The sequence below is a fragment of the Phyllostomus hastatus genome, unplaced genomic scaffold (assembly GCF_019186645.2).
Source record: "Phyllostomus hastatus isolate PE091 unplaced genomic scaffold, TTU_PhHast_1.1 phas_scaffold_193, whole genome shotgun sequence".
NCBI lineage: Eukaryota > Metazoa > Chordata > Mammalia > Chiroptera > Phyllostomidae > Phyllostomus > Phyllostomus hastatus.
In genome coordinates, this window is record NW_025334015.1 from 7763935 (window position 1) to 7785386 (window position 21452).

Below are 21452 nucleotides of genomic sequence, written 5' to 3' on the forward strand. Positions count from 1 at the left end.
TCAGAAACAGTGAAACTTCAGCCTAGATGAGCTAGTTTTATGAGCATCCTGCAGTGAGTTCAGACAGAGAGCCTGGACTAAAACGCAGGTCACCGTAGTCCTGGACCACTGCTCACATTCCAAAAACAATGACACTTGCCAAGATTTTTCCAAATCATTCCTCCACAAAGATGCCTGTGTTGCTGCAGAATTTGCACCTATAGTGGCACACTTCCTGTTCAAGGTATCGCTGCGCAATGCTCCCCCCAGGGTCCTGAGCTTCAAAGCATTGCTGTTTGCCCACAGCAGATACACTTCCTGCCTGATCCCTCCCTAACTGTGAAAGCTAACACACGCTGAGTGCCAGGCACTGTCCTAAATACTTCATATTTCACTCCTGGCTCAGTGTTCCTATCATTAGTTCCTTTAAACACAGGCAAAAGTGAGGCACAGTGAGATTTATCAATGTGCTCAAGGTCACATACCTGGGAGGTAGTGGAACCAGGATCTAATCCCCGGGAGGGTTCTGGTTCTAGGCTTTCCATGTACAGCCTTCAAGTAAAATTCCTTTAATAAACAAGTTTAAAATAAAACAGCAGACACTGAATAATAAATTTCAGGCTCACAGCCCAATTCCTCCCTAACTCTGGCTTCCTTCCCTTCCCCCAAGTTTGTAGGCCTTGAGCTAGAAACTAATCCTTATTTTCAAGTGTTTATTAGATTTTCTCTAAGCCCTCTCGAGAAGGCAGAAATTTAAAGGTCCTTTAGATTCTGCCCATGTGGATTTTATGAAGTGTGTCAGCCTGTCCCAGGGATCCCCACCTGCGTGTCCAGCTCCGGTCACCGTCCTGGAGGACAAACCAATGCTAGGTCACACACACCCCACCTGAGCTCTGTTTGAGAACGCCCTAATGCATGCCAAGTCAGACAGAGGCCTGGGTCTCCGCTTTCTAATGAAAAATTAATAATTTTCACTATTAATAGCTTGCTATTATTCCTAATAAATTTTTCATTCACTCAGCAAATATTACTTAATATATCCCATATTCTAGGCAGTAACTTCACCACTATAAATGAGGGCAATAAAGTCCGCGGCCCAAAAGATCTTACATTTTGTGGAAGAGCTGATAAGTAATAAATAAATACGAGAGTTTTCTAATTGTTGAGGGCTATGAAAAAAATTAAAGTTCAGTAAGGGGTAGAGTGATATGGGGGGTGGGCATAACTATACCCAACAGCATTGTCTAGAATTCTTATTAGAGAACGGGGTGTTTGAGCACAGCCATGAAGGATCCCCCAGTTCAGCACGGCAGTGGGTCCTGGAAAAGCAAGGGGCATTTCCTCAGGGAAAAGTGGACTCAGCAGGCTCAAGGAACAACAGAGAAGTTCAGTGAGCTGCATCCTCCTGAGCAAGGCAGGAAGATGACCAAAGGCACGCAGGTACCAAGTAATACAAAGTCTTTTGTAGCACTGAAGTGTTTGCATTTCATTCCAAATACAACTAGAAGCCACTGTAGGGTTTGGAGTAGAGAGTGATGTGATTTGATTTATGTTCTTAAGTGACAACTCACTCAGCCTGCTACTTGGAGCATGGACTCTGGCGCGCAGCAGTGGAAGAAAGACTAGAGGAGATGCTACTGGGATAGTCCAGGGGACAACTGGTGACAGCTTAGCTTTGGGGCAGTGTTTGAGATGGTGAAAGTGGTCTGACTCAGGATATATCTTAAAAGTAAAGACAAACGGATTTACTGATGAGTTATATGGAGAGAGGGAGAGAGAGGGAGGGAGGGAGGGAGGGAGGGAGGAAGGGAGGAAGGAAGGAAGGAAGGAAGGAAGGAAGGAAGGAAGGAAGGAAGGAAGGAAGGAAGGAAGGTTATCTATCACATTCTAGGTGTGAACAGCTGGAAGAATGGCCAGGCCTATTCTTAAGACGGGGGCAGACAGAGGCCAGACTGAGGGCAGATATGTTCTGGGGGCCTGGCAAGGAGCCTGGTGGGGGCTCCCATTAAGAGTGCTGGTTTGGAGGCACTGAGTTTGAAATGTCTGAGTCATACACTGATTCGCAGATCAACAACCAGAGGTGCAGCCTGGAGCTCCGGAGTGACAGAGACTGGTCAGGAGAGAGCAGAGGACAGCAGCAAGAAAGGAGCTCCGGGCAATGTGTGTGTGCGCCGGTGTAACCAGGGCTTTTGAGGAAGATGGAAAAGGAGTGTCCTGCAGTCACAGGGTAACAAAGAGAACAACCGTCAAACTTCCGGGCCTGTTGGTAAGCAGGATACAGGTATGGAACTAACCCAGGAAATAGCCAGGTTTCAGCTTAAGAGAAAGAAAAAAAAGTACCATTCAAAGAAGAAAAGGGACTGGAGGCAGAAGGATGTTGCTGGTGACAAGTCATAAAGAACAGACAGTAGAAATGTTTGGAGAATCTAGAAATGCTTGCTGTTGTGCCAGATTACTGGGTGTGCAGGAGGACCATATGGGTAAAAAGAACCTAAACCATGAACCATGGCCGGAAAGGTCTTTGACTTCTGAGGTAACACAGATAACCTGAAAATAAGATACAATAGGGTTTGCCCCATTTGCCTCTTAAGCAAAAGAGGATAATCAGTTCCATGCCAGACCAGCCTCCTAGATGTATGCACACCTCAGAGACACGGCAGGTCGGATTCCAGACCACCACAAGGCCAGTATCACAGTGAGAGAGGCATTTTTGTTGGTTCAGGGTCTTGCCTCCAATTTGTAAAAAAGAGGCAGCATCTGTGAAGCACGATAAAGCGAAGTGCAGTAAAGCTAGGTTGGGAAATCACTACTGGGACCGAACACACACACCAAGAGCGTTCAGAGCCCCGATACCCCTCCATGCACTGCAGCGGCTTGTGTCACGGTGGGTGAGAGGGTGGTCTATCCAGGCCTTTCAGTGGTCCTTTACATGGGATGCTTATTTAAAAAAACAGTAATTCCCAAGTGTATCAGCTTCCTGGGGCCGCGGTCAAAGTGCATTACAAACTGCAAAGCTTAAAGTCACAGACATGCACCGCCTCGCAATTCAGAAAGCCGGGACTCTGACATGCAGGTGTCGGCAGGACGTGCTTTCTGTGAAGCCTGAGCGACAGAATCCTTCGCTGCCTCCGACCAGCTCCTGGTAGGTCGCTGGCAGTCTTTGGAATTCCTTGGCTAGCAACGGCATGACTCCTGCCCGTTTTCATCACCACATGGTATTTCCCTGTGTGCCTACTCTGCCACCACGCTGTCATCTCCTTATTAGGACACCACAAGTTATATCGATTAGGCGGCCACCGTACTTTAACATAAACTCATCGTAAACACCTACTCGCATCTGCCATGACCCTGCTTCCCCATAAGGTCACAGAACGAGGTACTAGGTATTAGGATTTCAACAAATGTTTGTTTTTTTTCTTTCCAATTTCTTTGTGTGTATGGGGGGGAGGGAGGTGACCCAATTCGACCCACCACACCAAAGGGTTGCTTTTTCCAGTGTTCAGGTATAACTATTGTGCCTAATGAAATACAGTTTGCATGTCTTACTTTCTCCCTCATAGGTTCCTACTGGTGAGAACTGTTTGGGATTCAGCTTACCTGATGAGTAAATTTTCCCAAAGATGATTATTCTAAGTGTAAAAGCACTCTTCCATTTATCCAGTACACTATAGTCTGTCTGAAAATCCAGACAAGATCAAGAAATCATTTTCACACAGTTGTAGCTCCCTGTGCCTCTATGGGGCAAACAAACCTTTGTCTGAAGGATAATTTCAATTTTGTCATTTTTCCATTTTCAGTCTAGTGGTTGATGCTGTTTTCATTAAAAATTTTATTATTTTCAAAAACCATCATAACTGATATGTTCATTTTATAAGACAATTCTAACCCCCAAAAGCTTTCAAAGCTAAAATATCTCACACTGACAAGACAGCAAGTTGGCCAAATGCACCCATATAAACCCAAACGACGTAACCACGTGGAACAATGAGATCTGGGGAACACAGATCATGCGAGGCTGAAACTGCTCTACGTAACCCACGCCAGTGTAAACCCCAGCCACAAGGTTGGAGGGAAAAGGCTCTTTCTGTGGCTCCATCAGTGTGTTGTGGGATCAGCGCCTGACGCCAGGCATACTAGCCTTGCCCCAGACTTGCATGTAAGGAAAAGTGCCAAATGCAAAGAGGTTTTCTTTTCTGCCTACTTTCCCCATCTCCACATGAGCCCTGCACTAGATTCTCCATGCAGAGGACACATGAATGAAAGAAAAGTGTGATCAGAGAACAGTAAACCATGGGGGGCTGCACCCTGCGAGCAGTGGTGTCCCACCCTCGTTGTGCCTGCTTACTCCAGTGGCTTATCATGGAAAAATCGACCTTCCAAGGAAAAGGGATCTATCAACTCTAAATCTATACTTACATTCCTGACCCTGCTATATTTTTTTTTTTCAGATAACCTGGCCTGACAGAACCTTCTGTATAGTTTGTTCTGCTAGGAAATTCATCTTCAGAACCATGAACTGTCATAACTTGCTATGCAACAATCTTGCTAAGAAAATTAAAAAATACCCAGCTTCTCACTGCCTCTCTGATGTGAAATAGCTCAAGAAGTTATTTGAACTGAAGAAGATGCCTAGAATCGAAACAGATGTATGAGAGAAACAAAGGAAAGTACAATCACAGGCAGACAAAGAGGAATGCTTGTCTTCAAGATCTCTCAGAAGCACGACGTACTATGTCTATCAAAGTGGAGCTAATGGGTGCTTAAGCTACAATACTTTATAATGGAACCTGCAAGATGTGTGAATATTATATATACATACACATGCATATGTATATACATGAATGTGAAAAGAAAGTTATGATTATACACTAAGCTTTATGTCCATTATTCATTTTAACCTGAAACAATGATTTGAGGTAGGTAATAACTGTCCTCTTTATACATAGAGATGAAAACAAGTTGCCCAAGTTCGCACAGAGGGCGAACTTGCTTCAGGGTTAACAGAATCCTGCCTGCCAGTCTGGTTTCCTTCCAGCGCACCCACCGGCTGTGAGCTAGCAAAGTCTCGTTTGTTGGAGATCTTTGTCTCCATCCCTAACTCTTCCATTAAACATTCCTAGTGCTTACTCCCCTCCTCACACACGCAATTTGAGATGACACTCTAAATCCAACCAACTCTTGATTTCCTTAAAAAATAGTTCTGTTTGGCCATCTTTGTGGTACTAATGGTACCATTTATTTTTTATCAGCATTCTATTGCAGAGTGTGAACCCATCCGCTTGCTCCCGAGGAAGCAAACTGACCTCAAATAATATAAAGATAATGTTATATTTTACCCACCAGTGGAGACTCTAAACTTAGAATAAATATGCTATTAATATTAATTGCATTTTTTAAAGATTTCCCCAAGAGAGATGCCAATGATCCTATTTCTACAACAACAAAGAAGGAAACGTGTGGGTCCCGCTTTGGCTGCTCTGCCCTCTCTGCCGGGACATCCAGATGTACGGGCTCTCAGGCTACTCAGAGAGCTGTGTTTCCACCCAGATTTGCTCGATGTCCCACTCCAGTTAAATGCAGGACAGTACCTGAGAAACCACTAACTCTCTCTGAGAGTCCAAGACTGCTGGTGTCTGCAGCAAAGGTCGGTGGAAGAACGAGAATGACAATCTTACTCTGAACAAACCATGGAGAATCTAGGCTTCTCCGATGAAAAGGATGTCTAGAGGCCAGCGGGGCATCTCTGTGTCTCCATGCTTAGACTGTGCAAAACCTTAAAGACCCCCAGCCCCCATTCCTAAAATACTTGCAGGGAAAAAGATTCTTGCACTCCAGTACAAGGCAAAACAACCAAATTCACTTTCTGGGAAGAGAAGAACTTGGCAATGAAGAAGTGACAGAATGAAAAAATCCCTATGGTAAAAAAGAGAACTAGCCTAGAGATCAGACATAACTCGTTCCAAGCCCCAGGCTCAGCCACCATCTGACTGCACTACTTGGGGAAACGCCTACTTGGCCTCTCAAGCGTTTGGGTTTCTGGATTTACAAAATTGGAGAAGTCATTGCACCCACCTTGTGGAACAGCTGTGAGGGCTGAACAAGCCCCTGCCCGTACAGTGCTTAGCACCTGACACCTAGTAAATGGAGTTGTCCCGAACAAAATCAGAGGGACAGCATAAGGGCTAAGAAGGCAGGCTTGAGTACCAGACAAAACCAGCAGCTAGGAGATACCATGGGGATAAACATTAGCCAACTGCCTCAGAAACACAATCAGCAGGATGCTTTTAGTAGAAGAACGTGGGCCTTCTTTCAGGTGCAGGTTGCCCTAGGATGGGGCTCACAGCCTAGTGTGGGCTGGGTGTCAGCTCCCTGCCACCCTTCCAGAAAGAAGACCTTGTGCATGCGAGAGGGATTGTCACTAGCCTCATTATCTGTAAACCCAGCTGGTGGAACTCCCTGGGCTCTGTAATCCTTTCAAAGACAAAAGAAACATTTCTGCAAAGCACCTGCCCTTGTAGGTGAGGAGCACTAGAGACCTGGGCCGTCCCACTGTACCCTTCTCCAGGTTCCCTTGACAACTGGCATACTCCTTCTTCTGCCCCATGGTTGGTTAGGTTTCTCGTTTTCCCATTTTAGTTTTTGGCTCCATACACGGACAGAGTGTGCTTCCAGGAGCCTCCCTCTGCAGCCCCATCTGTGCATGCTCTTTGGAACCACGGTCTACCGGCTGGATGCCTGGCAGGCCCTGCAGGTGAGCACACAGGAGTCAATCTCGGAGCGGGGGGGTAGTCGGAATAGCACATGTTTCCAGAGTGGCATTGCTATTCTGAACAAGTTAACTCATGAACAACAGATCAATAGTTACACCACAAGGCGACCACAGCCAGGAGACACCAAAAGATAAAGAAGGATGGGCTGAGATGTATGTTTCTGTGCCCCTTCTCATTTGGGGACTGCTCCTTTCCCTGAGGACCTCTTGGGGCTGACCCCATCAACAGACAGCAGCGTTTCGCCAAAGGTTCTGGGTAAGCAAGTGACCTGGCAGAAAGAAGGCATGTGTCATGGGTGGGTGGGTGTAGCTATGACGTAACAGGCAACGGATACAGCCCACCAGTGTCCTAGACAGAAAGACAGCAGCTCAATTACTGTGTGTATTTGTAACATCCTCAAGCAGGCTCACATCACAGAAGACCTCTCCCAGCTGCACAGACTGGACTGTGACATGTCCAGGCCAGGACACCACAAGACAACTAAGGAAAAGGGTCAGAGAAGGGCAAAGGGAAGAAGATCGTGATCTCAGAGACAGCCCTTCATTTGCTCATGCAGCCACCATTTTCTGAGCACCTTCTATATGCCGGGAGTTTGTTACTCGGTGGAGAATAAGACTGTGAAGGTATCTGCCCTCAAGGACCTCACAGTCCAGTTGGGGAAAACAGATCATAAACACACACCAAATAAAAAAGGGAACACTTTCAGATACAGATGACTGCTCTGAAAAACTAATCCAGGGTGACCTGCCAATACAAGACGGGTGGGAGTGGGAGTGGATTATTTTCACTGGAGCGTCCAGAAAGGCTTCAGTGAGCCTCAGCTCACAAGGCTTCTGTGTGAGCTGAGGCCAAGGCGATCAACAACTGTCCAGGGGGAGATCTAGAGTATCCCCAACAGTGGGAACCAGGAGTGGATAGGCTCTGTGGGAAGAGCAGGGTTTCTGTATTCGTGAAACAGAAAGGCCAGATGCCTACAACAGAGGGTGTGAAGGGAGTGGGGGGACAGTCACTCAGTCTTTATTAGCAAAAATTGTGGGCCAAGTCCTGTGCTAGGTATTGGGATGTGAACTCGAAGAACACAGTTTTCTCCTCCAGAGGCCATGGAGTAGCTGGAGAGGCTTGCAGAGGATCCATCTGCCTAAAAATGAAATGCTGCATGTTTTCTATGAGACAACGTGCCCCAGCCTCAAACATCTGGAAGGGGACTCCACGGGCTTCCCCAAGTGTCAAAACCACAGTATTCGGTGCTATTCCATGGAACTGCTATATCTAACTCAACTTCAATCTTGTACATTTCTCAGACATTTTTATTAACTCATCTCTCCCCCAAAAGAAATCACCCCACGGCAGCAAAGCCCACATTCTAGATACATGCCAGACGTGGAGTCAGCCTCCAATGCTCACTGTCCAGGTGATCCCAAGGAAGTATTTGGGGAATCTGCAGACACGCGACACAGAGTCATCTAAACTGACAAGCAACCCGAGGACACTCCATGAAGGCCTCTAATGAATGACACCCACACCATGGGGTGCCTCAGGCTCTCCTGCCCTCACTGCTTCCTCAGCATTCCCCTCAGAGGAGCCAGGTCCTGCCCCCTGGGAGAGAGAGCTCTCCTCTCTGACCCTGTAACAACCATTTGTTAATGGGCACTGTGCCTTCGCTGTTATTATCTCTCGTCCACAGCCTACCTTTTGGCCTTTTGAGTTGGACCCCAGACCCCAGAGTGCAAAGTCCATGCCTCATGTCTTTTCACATCCCAACACCCAGCTCAGTGCCTTTGATGTAAGAACCTCTCAATAAACCTTCGCTGATTGACCACAGTTGCATTTTAGAATACAGTGACAGAGAACTGTGCTAAGGAGATAAACTGGACATAGGCTGGGGATATGTTCAGCTTATCGTCACTTAATTCACTGCCCAGTAAACATCTGGAAGCACGCAGTGCTCACAGCATTACAAAGCATGGTCTCTGCTTTTCAGGAGCTGGCTGCTCCCCAATCCGCAGGGAGAAAGAAGACAGAGAGTTGGACAACACAAGGTACAAGCTGAAGTGAGTGGCGGCGAGATTAGTACCAGGGAGGAATCAGGAGGAAGAACTCACTGGGGAAAGATTTTGCATGAAGTCGAAGAGCAAAATCCCAAGGCAACATCCCAGCCCTGCCCCTTGTGTGATTTCAGGTGCATTCCACACTCTGGGCCTCAGTTTCCTCATCTGTAAAATGGGAATGATTAAGTCTAGTTCAGGGAGCTGTTGTGAGAATTAAATGTTACTATGTGTACAAAATGTTTTATACAATAACTGGCCAATAACTGAAAGAACATTCATCTTTTTGAACATTATTATTACTAATGCCTCACAATACGGTGTCAAAACTTCCTATCTTGTAGCCTTAATCAAACGTCAACTCTCTGTTCCTCAGTTTCCTCATCTGTGAGATGAGGATAATGACAGCCCCTGCATCATAGGGTTTTTATTAAGGTTAAATGTTAACATCATGAGGCTGGATGATGGGTGAGATATTATATAAGACATTTAGAAAACTCCCTAACAAATAGTGAGTGCTCAATAAACCTCGGTTAATATTATTATTACTGCACATTATGTTTTATGTAACCTCACCCTTCTAAAAAATAGGCATATAAACTATCAGCAGGAGGGCAGAACGAGTGAGACTGCAATTGTTTGACATTTTTTTCAGGCTGTCAATAGCATGTCAGGTGAAAGGTTTCCCCATACCTCCACAAGAATCATTAGTGTTAATTAGATGAAATCAAACATTTTTAAAAAGTTTCCTCACATTAGAATCTGCTACTGAAAGCATTCATTCTTTGGGGACTGGAAAAGACCCTCCAAAAATGAAACTGGGGAGAACAAAGCAGAATAAAATGAAATTAGAGCAAAAAGTCCTCTGCTGGTTGAGAAGAAAACTACAAGCCTCGCTGTCACTGTCACCCACAATGATGTGGAGTGTGGATTGTGGCTCTCCCGGGGCCCAGCAGAGGTGCCCAGGGCCTCCCTGAGTGTGGTTCTGTGCAGCTGGGTCACATGCTAAATGAAACAAAAAAAAGGAAGGGATGGAAGGGAAGACGGAGGGAGGAAAAAAAGAAGAGATCCACATGTACACACAAAACAGCAAAAATAAAATAACCCAGAGCCCTGGACCACTAGATTGTTGCAACCTGAAATCAGGTCAGGTGCAAAATTAGCAAATTTTATGTAAACTACCCGGACTTGTCTCTGTACAAAATGCAGAGCCTGTGTTGGGTTCAAGGGCTACCACTCCACCCAAGGGCACCCCAACATGGCGGCACTTCCTTGTCCCAGTGCATCAGAGCCTGAGAAAAATAAGGGTCATTCTGCAGAGGCAGGAGCATCCTCTGTGCAGGCTGTCTGATGAACCTGCTGCCCGCTTCACAACCTAAATCAGGCCCATGGTCAATGGGTGGGTGTCAGGTAGACTCCAGTTGCTCTAATCCCTGCCCTGCAGGGCTCCACTCACTGGGAGGCTCTTCCTCCTGGTATCAGGAAGACATTCAGCCCAGGGCTGGCACAGAAGGGCAAGTGTGTCAGGAGGTCCTTTTCATGCCACAGCTGAGCTGGGTCTCGAGAGGAAGCCTCACCATATCCCATTTCCTTCATCTACACCCAAACAAGGCCAGAGTGTCTATGGCATACGTAAAAATACAAACAAACATTAGTGCCTAAAAGAGACAGAGAGAGGGACCCCAGAATGAGACAAAAAAAAGATGCATGGAAAGAAAGACAAAGAAAGATAAGCCAGCCAGTACATGAGAATGTGATTTTGCAGAGAAGCAGCTACTAACCCAGGCCCATCCCCTGACTGAGCATCTGTTAAACTGTGCCACTCTCTAGAGAGTTCTGATTTTCATGATCCTAAGGGGCTGCTTTCTGGGGACCAAATCCTGGCCTGTCCAATACCCCTCATTGTTGCTCCAACATGGGGGCTACCATCTGTCAGGAGCCCTTTGCTATGTCTTTATCTTCAAATCAGTGTAGAGCTGACTACCTTCCATCTTCTCCTTGAAGATATCATCCCATTTGTTTCTCAAATGTTCTCTCTGTACAGATGCCTCTATTTTATCTGTTATTCTTTGCAGCCAAAGTTTAGGGACAAAGGAGGTATCCAGAGAATACTGTATGCCATTGACTATATTGCTTTAGATGTTCATTTTTGTTTTTCTCTCAAGTACTCTGAAATCACAGCACACTTGGAGTTCCCTTGAAATCCCTTCCTAAAGCAGATGTACAGTTATTTCAGGGTGGGAGGTAGTTAGATGTTTAACCTTTGTTCAAAATAGTCCCTAAAGGCCTTATGGAAGAGGTTGGTTCCAGGAAGCAAGGAGCAACTAGAAATTCACTGGGGCAATGGAGGTTAGCTCCCCAAAGACAAAGGGGCTTGGGATATTCTCAGGGAGAATTTTTGGGATATTCTTTGTCCCCAGTGTGTGTCCTTAAAACCCACACCCCTTTGGCAAAGTCCTGCCAATGCCCCTCCTCAACGTTTTCTCTCCTGTGGGTACTGCCTTCCGTGGGTCATCCACAAACAATCCAATCGTAGAAGAACAGTCACCAGGGGGCTAAAGGGGACAGCAGCACCAAGAATCTTCATGTGCAAAAACCGGGAATATCACCACGTTGCCTTGTGGTTAGCTCAGTGGCCCAGTTTGGGAAACTTTATTTAAGAGGGCATATTAAATCAAAGAGACGTAGGAAAATCATTCTTCCCATCCATCTTCTCAACTCCTTCCTTGGGCTGACTCTCATAACACTCCAGGGAGTGAGACTCCACTACAGCCACTAATTCTGTGCTGCCCTCCCAGGGGGCATGCAGTTTGTAGGCAGAGAAATTAAGCTAGCATTTCAGGAGGCAGGGTGACCAGGGAGATAGGCGCTCACTACTTTACACAAAACATAACCAAGATTCTTCCTCTCCTCCTCCTCTGGTCCCTGTAATCCTTGGCCCCAAAAGCCAATCAGTACCTGATTCAACACTGAAACTCAGCTTCTGCTAGGTGGGTGAGTTTTCCATATACTGTTTTGGTGAACAGCACCAAGGGAGCGCAGTTAACCAGAGTAAATGATACTTTCCACAGACAAATCAGACTCCTCTCCATGACTCCAATCTCAGAAAGTGGTGTTCAAACAGGAGAAGCACATCCTGCCCACTAGTTTGTGGCCTGAAGGCCCCCAGGAAAGCCCAGGCACAGCTAGGCCCAGGACAAAACAGCAGCTCTGCCAGAGTGAGGCAGCCCAGCTGGCCACTCCCCGCGGCTTGGGCAGAGTGAGGGAATTCACAGGAAGCCACAAGAGTCCTTTGGGGCTCATCAACTTCAGAGAAGACCATTCACACTGAGCCCCATCCAGGCCCCAGTCACCATGGCCATCAGCATGGGACTGCCACAGTCCTCAATCTTAGGGACTCCCTGGCCCAACAGCCCCTCATGCTTCCCAAGTTCTGAGCCAAGGAAGCCAGCTTTGGGGGAAACAGCTCATCTCCTGAACCTCTGAGAGGTTCCCGATGAAACCGCCAACATTCCCAGGACAGAGTATCCAGCGCATCCATCAACTGTGCAGCCAAAAAAATCAGTAGCCATCCTGCGCGCCGCTCCAGTACACACACCTGCACCCCTACCCCTCTCTTCCCACCCCCCTCTCAAATCATTGTGAAGTCATTGAAGAATGGCAGCTCCCTACCTGAGGGTGGCGCTCTCCCCCTGCCGGACCGTCACGTTGTCCATAGCTTTGGGGAAGGTGGCATCTCCGCTGCGCACGGGCACTCCTGTGGGTACAAGGAACAGCAGCCTGAGAGACACGACCACGAGGCACTTCCAGGGCAGGAACAGGTACCCACAGACCCCCATCCTCGACAGCCACAACTTCCCAGAACTCCTGCAGCTGCTCGGCACACGCCCCCCGGGCGAGCACAGGAAGTGGGTGGGGTGGGGGAGCGAGCACAGGGACTGAGCAGTGAACTAGCGGCGATCCAGAGGCGCGGGCAGGGGAAAAGCGCGCAGACTCCTCCGAGTCTAATATTCCTCTCCCAAACCCAGCCTCAGCGTTCCAGCCTCGGAGAACCAGTTTCCACGTAGGACATTCAAAGAGGGATTCCTCGGTGCTGCTTCGGCCGCGGAAGGTGGCCGAGAAAGGGGAAGCTCAAGGCAGGTGAAAGGTGTGGGCAGGTCTCAGGAGTCCCTTCTTTCCGTTAACAGTTCAGACATGGCACTTTGGAGTGGAATAAGCACTTTGGTACCCGAAGGGGGGCAGAGGGTGGGTTAGATCCGGCCACGCAGAGAAGGTCTGCAATCCCTCAGTTCGAACAAGGGGAAATCCAAGACTTTCTTTGTAAGTTTCAGAGGACGGATTGCCAGCAGAATACAATCTGTAACAATAGCAGAGATGAAAAGTAGAACACGCAGGAGGCAGCAGGGGGTGTGCGAGGAGAAGACGGCTGTGCCGGATCTGGCCCCGGGGATCCTGCCGCAGCCTCCTAGGTCAACTTCCTCGGAGCCGAAATGCGCGCTGCAGCTGCTGCGACGTAGCCGCTCTCGGCTGGGGAAGTGGCCGCAGTGGCGGCCAAGGCAGGGGCGACCAGGCGGAGGCGGACCTCGGCGGCCCCTTGCTCGCTCTTTTGCTCCGCTCGCTGGGGAAAGCGAGGCGCAGCCGGCACCGGAGCCGCGCGGAAGCCACGCTCAGCGGCCGCCCCCGGCCTCCGCGCCGCCTTCCTCCCGGGAGCAGCCCCGACGCGCACGGGCCCCGACCGCCGGGGTTGTCATGGCAGCAGCTCCATCACTGACCGCCACTTTCTCCGGTGTCGGCGCCGCGCGAGCGGGCGGACTGCGCGCTCGTCCCGGCGGGCGGGCGCGGGGCGCGGGCGGGCGCCCACCTTAACCCCCGCCGCGCCGCGCTGCGCCGCTGCAGTGCACCAGCCAAAGCGAGGAATTTAACCATTTCCCACCTTGAAAAACTGTCACTTGCAAATTAAGAAAGCAAAGTTACCACGCAGTTTTAATAAGCCCAAGACATCTTAATAAGGGTCACAAACTAATTAACTAGGAAAGGCAAACCCTGTAGCTTGCATACATGCACCTTAAAAATTATCAAATTAATTCCGTTAGCATGTAGAGTGTTGGGAAGATGTTTTAGAATAATTTCATTTTTATTCAGTAGCCCATGCTCACACCACCAATCCCCCACCCACAAAAGCTAGTATAAAGCACCAGAGAATTGACGCAACCATTCTAAATAGAGATCTTCCATATACAAAACAACTGCAAAATCACGGAAGCCTCTTAGTGTGTGAAACTGGCAAAATTACATCGAAATCTTGATCAAGTTCTGACTTACATTCTTTATCCTTGTCTTGTCGACATTAAAAGATTCTAGCCCTTCAAAAGCGCTCACTCAGATGAATGAGTGTGAGCCTCTGGCTTTATTCATGCAGTGGACTCCTAAGTTTCCTGGGCTTCACACTCTTGCAGAGCTGATTTCACCTTAATAGGTGTGTTTTTCCAATTTTTGAAGCCTGGGGGAAAACTGAATTCCTCTCAATTCCTGTCACTTTCCCTCTCCAAATACTATGGGTCCCTGGGTACCTACATTTTTATTTCTCCCTTAACTTCAGCTCTAGCGGGAATGCGGTGCATTCCCCTTCCTAGGCCTGGCTTCTGATCAACAGCGGGGAAAGCCCCCAGCGACCCAGGCTACACAGCAGCGCTAACACTGCTATGCTGCCTTCTCAGGGACTGCAGATCTGAGCTCCCTGCACCGACACATACTCTCCCCCGGAGACGGAGAGGAGGCAGGAGTGGCTTGTTTTTTCCCCTCAGCTTTCTATAAAATCTAACCAGGAAGATAGATAGATAGATAGATGATAGATAGATAGATAGATAGATAGATAGATAGATAGATAGATAGATAATAGATAGATAGATAGATGATAGATAGAAAGATAGCTAGAAAATATATCTATATATACACACATACTGTCAAATAATAGAAAAATATTCTTTCTGAAAAGCCATCTAGCCAACACCAAAGAGATGGAATCATCATAAGGGTCCTAGTACCATATATTCCTTGCACCTCACAGGTAGCAACCACCACTTTCATGTAACACGTGTGTTAGGATGACACAAGCATTTCACCTGTCACATCCCCCTCACTCTAACTACTTTCGATTGGTAGGGACTGAGGCCAGGTTTGCAGGTGCAGAAGCCAAACTCCAGGGTAGCAAGGAAAGACTGAGCATGCTGGCGTTTCTCTTTCAGGAGTTGACTAGACAGTGATCAACCTGAAAAGCTGAGCAACATTACACTGAGGATCTCAATTAATCTATCATAAGACCCGTTTCCCCTGCTGTCCTCTGGTGACTTTTTCTGATAATAAATTCTCGGGGAAACTCATCTGCTACTTTTGGCCAGTGGGGACCATTTGATATATAGCACCCCAAAAAATCAATTGTCAATTTATGGCCAAAACAAAAGACTTTACTATGGGGGGGTGACATTTATGGAGAGAACGAGAGTTTTGCTTCTATTTCTTAAAGAAAAGGAGGAAAATTCCCCTACTTTAGCACCAGTTTATTCTTGCTAGTCCTTATTTCATCTCCATTTTACAATGGAAAGTTGTGGAAATAGGAAATTGAGTGATTTCACCAAGTTAAGATATGTGATAACAGACATACAGCCTGATACTATGTTTTCTGATGTTCAGTTTGCTGAATTTGGGGTTCTCCTTCCCCAAAAGCCTAAGGACTCACCTCTAATCATCCAACCATTTTAACCACCCCCATTCTCCCCACTCCACCAACCCCTCTTTGTAAATCCCCGCCGCCTCATGTGGAAACAAAGGCTGGCCACGAGGAAGGAGAGGGACTTCTCGTGTCTTTGGAGCCATTTCCCTGCAGGCTGGAGAATGGCAGTGATGATTCCTTTCATGATAAATTCTAATCCTGGATTTTGCATCTAATTCCTAGGTAGGTACAAATGAGCATTAGTTTTTGCATCTAGGAATGTAGATAATGACAACAACAGGCCTTCCCTAGGGGCCTACATACATGATTAACTCTACAGTAAAATACTTAGAAATCCATTTAAGGTAGAAGATGCTCTATTAATATACTTTGCCTGTCACCAGTTCATTATTATGGCTGGGCAGAAAAATAATTCTTCCTACGGGCCCTTTAAGATGTTCAGTTTATACCAGTGTGCATGCAGTTGATCTAAGACAGTCAGACCATCTTTGTCTCTGGCCGTGAAAGGACAGTGCTGAGCTGCAGCATCCCAGCATTTGCAGAAAGGAAACCCAACAGAGCCCAGGTGCCACTCAGGATGAACAAAGAAAAGCCACTCACAACTTCATACCTGCTCTTCAAACCCAGGGATCTAAACTTTATTCAAAAAGGCAAGTTTAGAAAGTGGAGAAAGATCAGAGAGGCCCTCACAATTAACAAGGCAGAATCCACTTCTTTCCAACCCTTTACTGAAGTGGTTTGAATAGGTGAAGATCAAAATCACACCAACTCACTCCCCATCCCCTAATCACTAAATATAACCAACATTTAGTGGCTTATCTTTTCTCCTGTCTATTGCATCATAAAAACTGCTGGATTTATTGTATTTTCCCCAACATATCCAAGTTAATGAAAAAGGGATGACAGTCAGAGTAATTTCATTATTTGTGTTCTTTATAGAAACAACTTCCTTTCTGCCTCCTGGAAAGCAGATTCCTAATGAGCACCCATCTCCACCTACTTTCCCATCTCCCTCGCCTTCCTCCCTCCCTCCCCTCTTACATACACATATACCGTACACATAAATCAACTTGTCACAGCTTGTCTCTGTGCTGACAGCTGTAATTGCTTCAGGTTATAAAAATATCTATAGGACAATGCCTTTCAAACACACGCATACACACACACACACACGCACATGTACACACAGCCTGAGCAAAAGAAAACAATCATATTCCCTTTAAGAGTCCTGTGACTGCAAAGGAGAGGTGAGCAGGAGCCTGCCCTGCACCATGGGGAGTGCTGAGGGGCAGGTGAGGAAAGAGGTACACGGAGAATTAGGCGCAGGCAGCATCCACACACTACAGCAGGGTTGGAACTGGAACAATTTCTCATGAAAGGGAAATCAGCTCTTGTTTTTGCTTGACTCTGCTACCTACAGCAGGCCTGGGTTAGCTAAAGAGCTGTGAATATTTCACACAGGAGACCAAAAGAGGAGCTCTGGCTTAAGAAATGCCAGTTTCTCTTCTCTAAAAAGGCTAAAGGCCCCCCTCTCCTGGTGGAGATTCCAAACTGGAGCACAGGCGAGAAGATGGCAAAGGCAGGGTAACTACCATGGTGTGGCACCAAATTGATATGGGAAGGTGGAATCAGAAAAGGTGGTGTCGATCTGGATAAAGAGATGCCTCCAGAGGAGCAGGGCAGGGCTGGACTCTGGAAGAATACATGCTAGCCCTCCTCCTATGTGCTTATAGGATCAAAATAAAATTGTTTGACTGGGCTGGAGTCTAGCATGTTAGGATTTCAACAGGAAGAGCAAAAGAGAAGAGGCTTCCATGGAGGAGAAAATGAGGTCACTAATAGAATGGAGAAGGAGGATAGAAAGAAATAGCAAAGGCTAGACTCTCTGTGGACCTTGAAAGCCACCAAACTTCATAAGAGATGCATGTAGTGCAGAAATGGCCAGTAGAGCACTTGGTAAGTAGACAGAAAAGAGAAAGGAGCAGAGTGAATAATCAAAATTGAAACACCTTAAAAGCAAAAGCCAGACACCCAAAAGGGAATATCTCAAGAGCCAGAGGTTTGTGGGGGAGAATCTTTCCTCATCTTGGTTTTGGTTCACAATGAGACCCTGGATTCCCAAGATCACAGAATCATACAGTCAGAGGGAACCTTGGAAGATGTATAGTATCACACTCTCATTTCATAAATGGGGGTTGAACCCCAGGAGAGAGGAATAATTGCTGTAGGGACTAAAGTTAATAACTGGCGAACCAGAACTAGAACTCAGGACCCCTGCTCCTGTCCAGTGTTGTTTGCACTGTACCTGCCAGGTAAGGGCACTGCATAAGAGCTAAGTAGTGAAGTTCTTCCTTCGGCTGCTCTGTCTACAGGCAAGAGAGAATTATAGAGGAATTCATGTCATTACTTCCCAGTGTATCTCTGGGTATTCAATTATTCAACTGCATTCAGTGCTTTCAGTAAACTTTAATGAATAGGGTTTGAGCTCCTTCTACATACCAGGAACTGTGCTGAAAGTAGGAAACGCGAGATGGAAGGCATAGCCCTTCCCCTCAGTTTGCTTACAGTATTGGGCTATTGGGCTTGTGGGTGGTTTTATGTGTATATACATTCAGGACTGTTGAAGTTATAATGAACTCAACCCTGTGCTCTCTGTAAGCCCTTGAGAACATCCTCATTGCTGAGAAAAACAAACTGGAAGGTGCCTACTCTTTGGAATAGTTTTTCCTATTACTTGTCCTGAGATTCAGACATTGGCCATGGTTTTCTAAGCTTTAGGTAGAGTGGCGTTAGGAGGGGAAGGGATGCTCCCAAGGATTTATAAATGCAGGGAAGAAATTCATCTACTCAACAAACAAGCATTTAGTGCACACTGAATGCCAGCTATACATTAGGTGGTGGATTTAAGCTGTGGATGAGAGAGAAAAACCAAAACCAATGCCAGGATTACTTACCCTTATAAAGCACACTGTGTAGTAGGAGCAGCAGATTTTTCTTATTATTCTATTACAGTTATCCTGATTTTCCCCCATTGGTCTCACTGCCCTGCCCACCCCACCTCCCCCAGACTCTCACAGTCAATAATCCCCACCCTGTTGCCCATGTCCATGGTTCCTTGACTAGACCCTTCTCCTTCTTTTCCCTTTATCCCCCTCCTCATTCCCCACTGGTCACTGTCAGTCTGTTCCTTGTTTCCATGACTCTGGTTCTATCTTTCTCACTTGTTTGTTTTGTTCATTAGGTTCCACTTATAGGTGAGATCACATGATATTTGTCTTTCACTGCCTAGCTTATTTCACTTAGCATGATGCTCTCCAGTTCCATCCATGCTGTTGTGAAAGGTAGGAGTTCCTTCTTTCTTTCTGCTGCATAGTATTTCATTGTATAAATGTACCACCGTTTTTTGATCCACTCAGCAGATTTTAAGGAAGAATTTTATAAAACAGTGGCAACATTCATGAAAATCCCTATGAGGAGTAAGGGGAAGAATGAATGTAACAGAAGGTTCTCATGGAATCTGGAGGATGAGGAAATGTTTCCCTCAGGAAATGACTGTAAACTGGGACTTCATAGTAACAAGAAGGGATGAAGGGACAGGTGGTGTAGGCAGGATCCTAGGTGCAGGCAGACAGGACAGAATCTTCACACCCCAGGCCTGGAAGGAGCACAGGCTGCTTTTCATATTCTCAGATGGTTCTCACTTAAGGGAAGGATGGGTATGTCTGAGGGGCTGTGTATGTCTGACAGAAAACTTCTAAACACTACAATGTCGTGTTCATGCATTTATCAATTCTGTCACTACACTTTCACTGATGACGTGTGGCCATGGGATGTGGACTTGGGCAGGCCAGAAGGCAAACCCCCATCTTCCCCAAGACTAACCGGGTAACCATGCGGACGCACGTTGACCTCATTTGTAAAATAGTGGTGATCACGGTACCTGCTGCACAGAGTTGGTGAGAGATGAAATGAGACAAGAGAGGTAAAGAGTTTAGTGAAGGGCCTGCTCCAAGGCAGGGGCTAACCATGTGGTGGCTCCTGTGCCCTGGGGCTGGGAGGGTGGGCCAGTGGAGGTGCTTCCCACATTCACAGGCGAGATATTCATTCAAAAAATCCAATAGCCCTCAGAGCATAGGCCTATGTGCACCATCTGTGTGCACCTCCTGCGGGGCTTCATCCCGGAGACAGAGCAAAACACCACAGCAGGATGTGGCCAGAGAGAGGAAGTGGCTCAGCTTTCAAACTAGGACAGGAAGAGGGGTGACCCTCAGGTTGTCACCCCAGTGTGGAACCCCAGTGTTCTCCAAGAGCACACAGGAGATAAGCCTGTGGGAAAGAGCCCATGTTGGAGAAACAGGAAAAGGCTTTCTTTCCCAGGCAGCAGGAACTTTTCTCTGTCGTGTTCCCACAGGCTCCTGAAAGGTGGTGAGATACATTGAAAAAAAGAAAAGGCACCTCCATCTCAACACGTGGTAAGTGCTGCCCTCTGACCTCCTTCTGGCAAAGCCTTGAGCCCTTCTTTTCTCCTGTGTGCTTGATGGCTGAAACCAAAGTCTCCTCAAGTCTAGATGGTAGACTAGTTCTTTGATACTACTCTCTTGTGCCTGACTCATTGCTCTTCTTGGCTACCGTTGAGCATCGCAGGGCAGTGATTCGGGATCAGTCCAGTGCCCTCTGTGGAAGGGAGCAAGGTTACATGCAAACACTCGTCTACATGCAAAAATAGACACAGTTCTAATGTTTTCAGGGTGCGGCCCAAACAGAGTCAGGTGGTACCTTCTATCTAGAAAGAGCTCTTTGTATGGCATGCTCACCAGCCCCCAACTTGGAGCTTAAAAGCCTAAGTTTGCTGTCAGAGGAACGGCTCTTGCCTCTGCCCCTGCATGCTTTACTTTCTAAACAGTCATGTAGTACACATGTTTTTTTTAATCCATCTCTTCATCTTCTTTCGTGGTTTTACTCATTGTTCTCCAGCCAAGAGCAGCAACAGAAGAAGTAAATTATAATGAGACAAGTATTTGCTCAATAACACATGGGCTTCATTGTACTTTTTGTTGAAAGTTACATTCCATAAACATCTTTTTTAAACCAGCAGATTTTAGTTCTAGTCTCAGCTCGGGGCATTATGATGTCACCTTGGAGAAGTTGCTTGCTTTCTTGAGTTGCTACCTTCCTCGTTTGTCAAAAGAACCGTCTTCACAACTGGGTCTTTGAGAAGCTCCAATGTTCATGAAGCCAAATGGGCTAATGCACTTTTGAAAGTTGAAAGAACTATTCTAGAGTAAGACGGCAGCTCAGTAGAGGGGCTGGGGTCAAGGGTATTGCATTCAAGCCTCAAGTCCTCCACTTACTGGCTGCGTGAAGCTGCCCAAGTCACTTTTACATTCCATCTAAAGGAGGAGGGTGGATTAGATGACTTCTGAAGACCCTTCCAGCTTGGATGGTCTATAGCTTTAATGCTTCTTAATGCTTTTCTCAAAAGCTCTTTTTCCTTCATATTCAGTTACTAGTTCTTCCTGTAGAGAAATAGCTCTTCTCATCATGTCCTTCCACTCTTCTCACTCAACAAGGTATCCACTTCGAAAGTCAGAAAACTGCCACACAAAATAATTCATGAGCTGCCCTGAGTCCAAATAAAACAAGCTGACGGCAGGGCCAAGGAGGTTCAAATTCCCCTGATTGAGGGTTTCGTTAAGAAAAAGAAAATCCCACCATGCAACTAGCAATGTTAATCTTCAATAAATATGCTCTTAATATTTAACTGGCATTTATTTAAACTTACAGTAAGTGTCCTATTAAATCTAAATTAATTGCCCATTTGGGAATCTTCCCCTAAAGTCTAGCTGGAACATGGCTGTCTAGATCATAGTGTGTGCTAGGCATTCAGCCATAAAGAGAATATTTAAGCCATCCTTCAAGACTAGACTA

The 21452-nt window shown here is 46.7% G+C and overlaps 1 protein-coding gene across 5 annotated transcripts in view; it reads right to left on the reverse strand.

The window, feature by feature from the left end:
* Window positions 1-21452, reverse strand: part of NTM (neurotrimin) — a 939739-nt gene that overhangs the window by 391896 nt on the left and 526391 nt on the right. For 3 of the 5 annotated variants that reach the window (XM_045860343.1, XM_045860342.1, XM_045860341.1), the window contains exon 1: window positions 12467-13577. In XM_045860343.1, the coding sequence (XP_045716299.1) occupies window positions 12467-12633 (167 nt within the window). In that variant the 5' untranslated portion in view covers window positions 12634-13577. Of the gene's footprint in view, window positions 1-12466; window positions 13578-14116; window positions 14136-21452 lie in introns of those variants that run through there. The other 2 variants (XM_045860344.1, XM_045860340.1) reach the window with 2 other exon arrangements.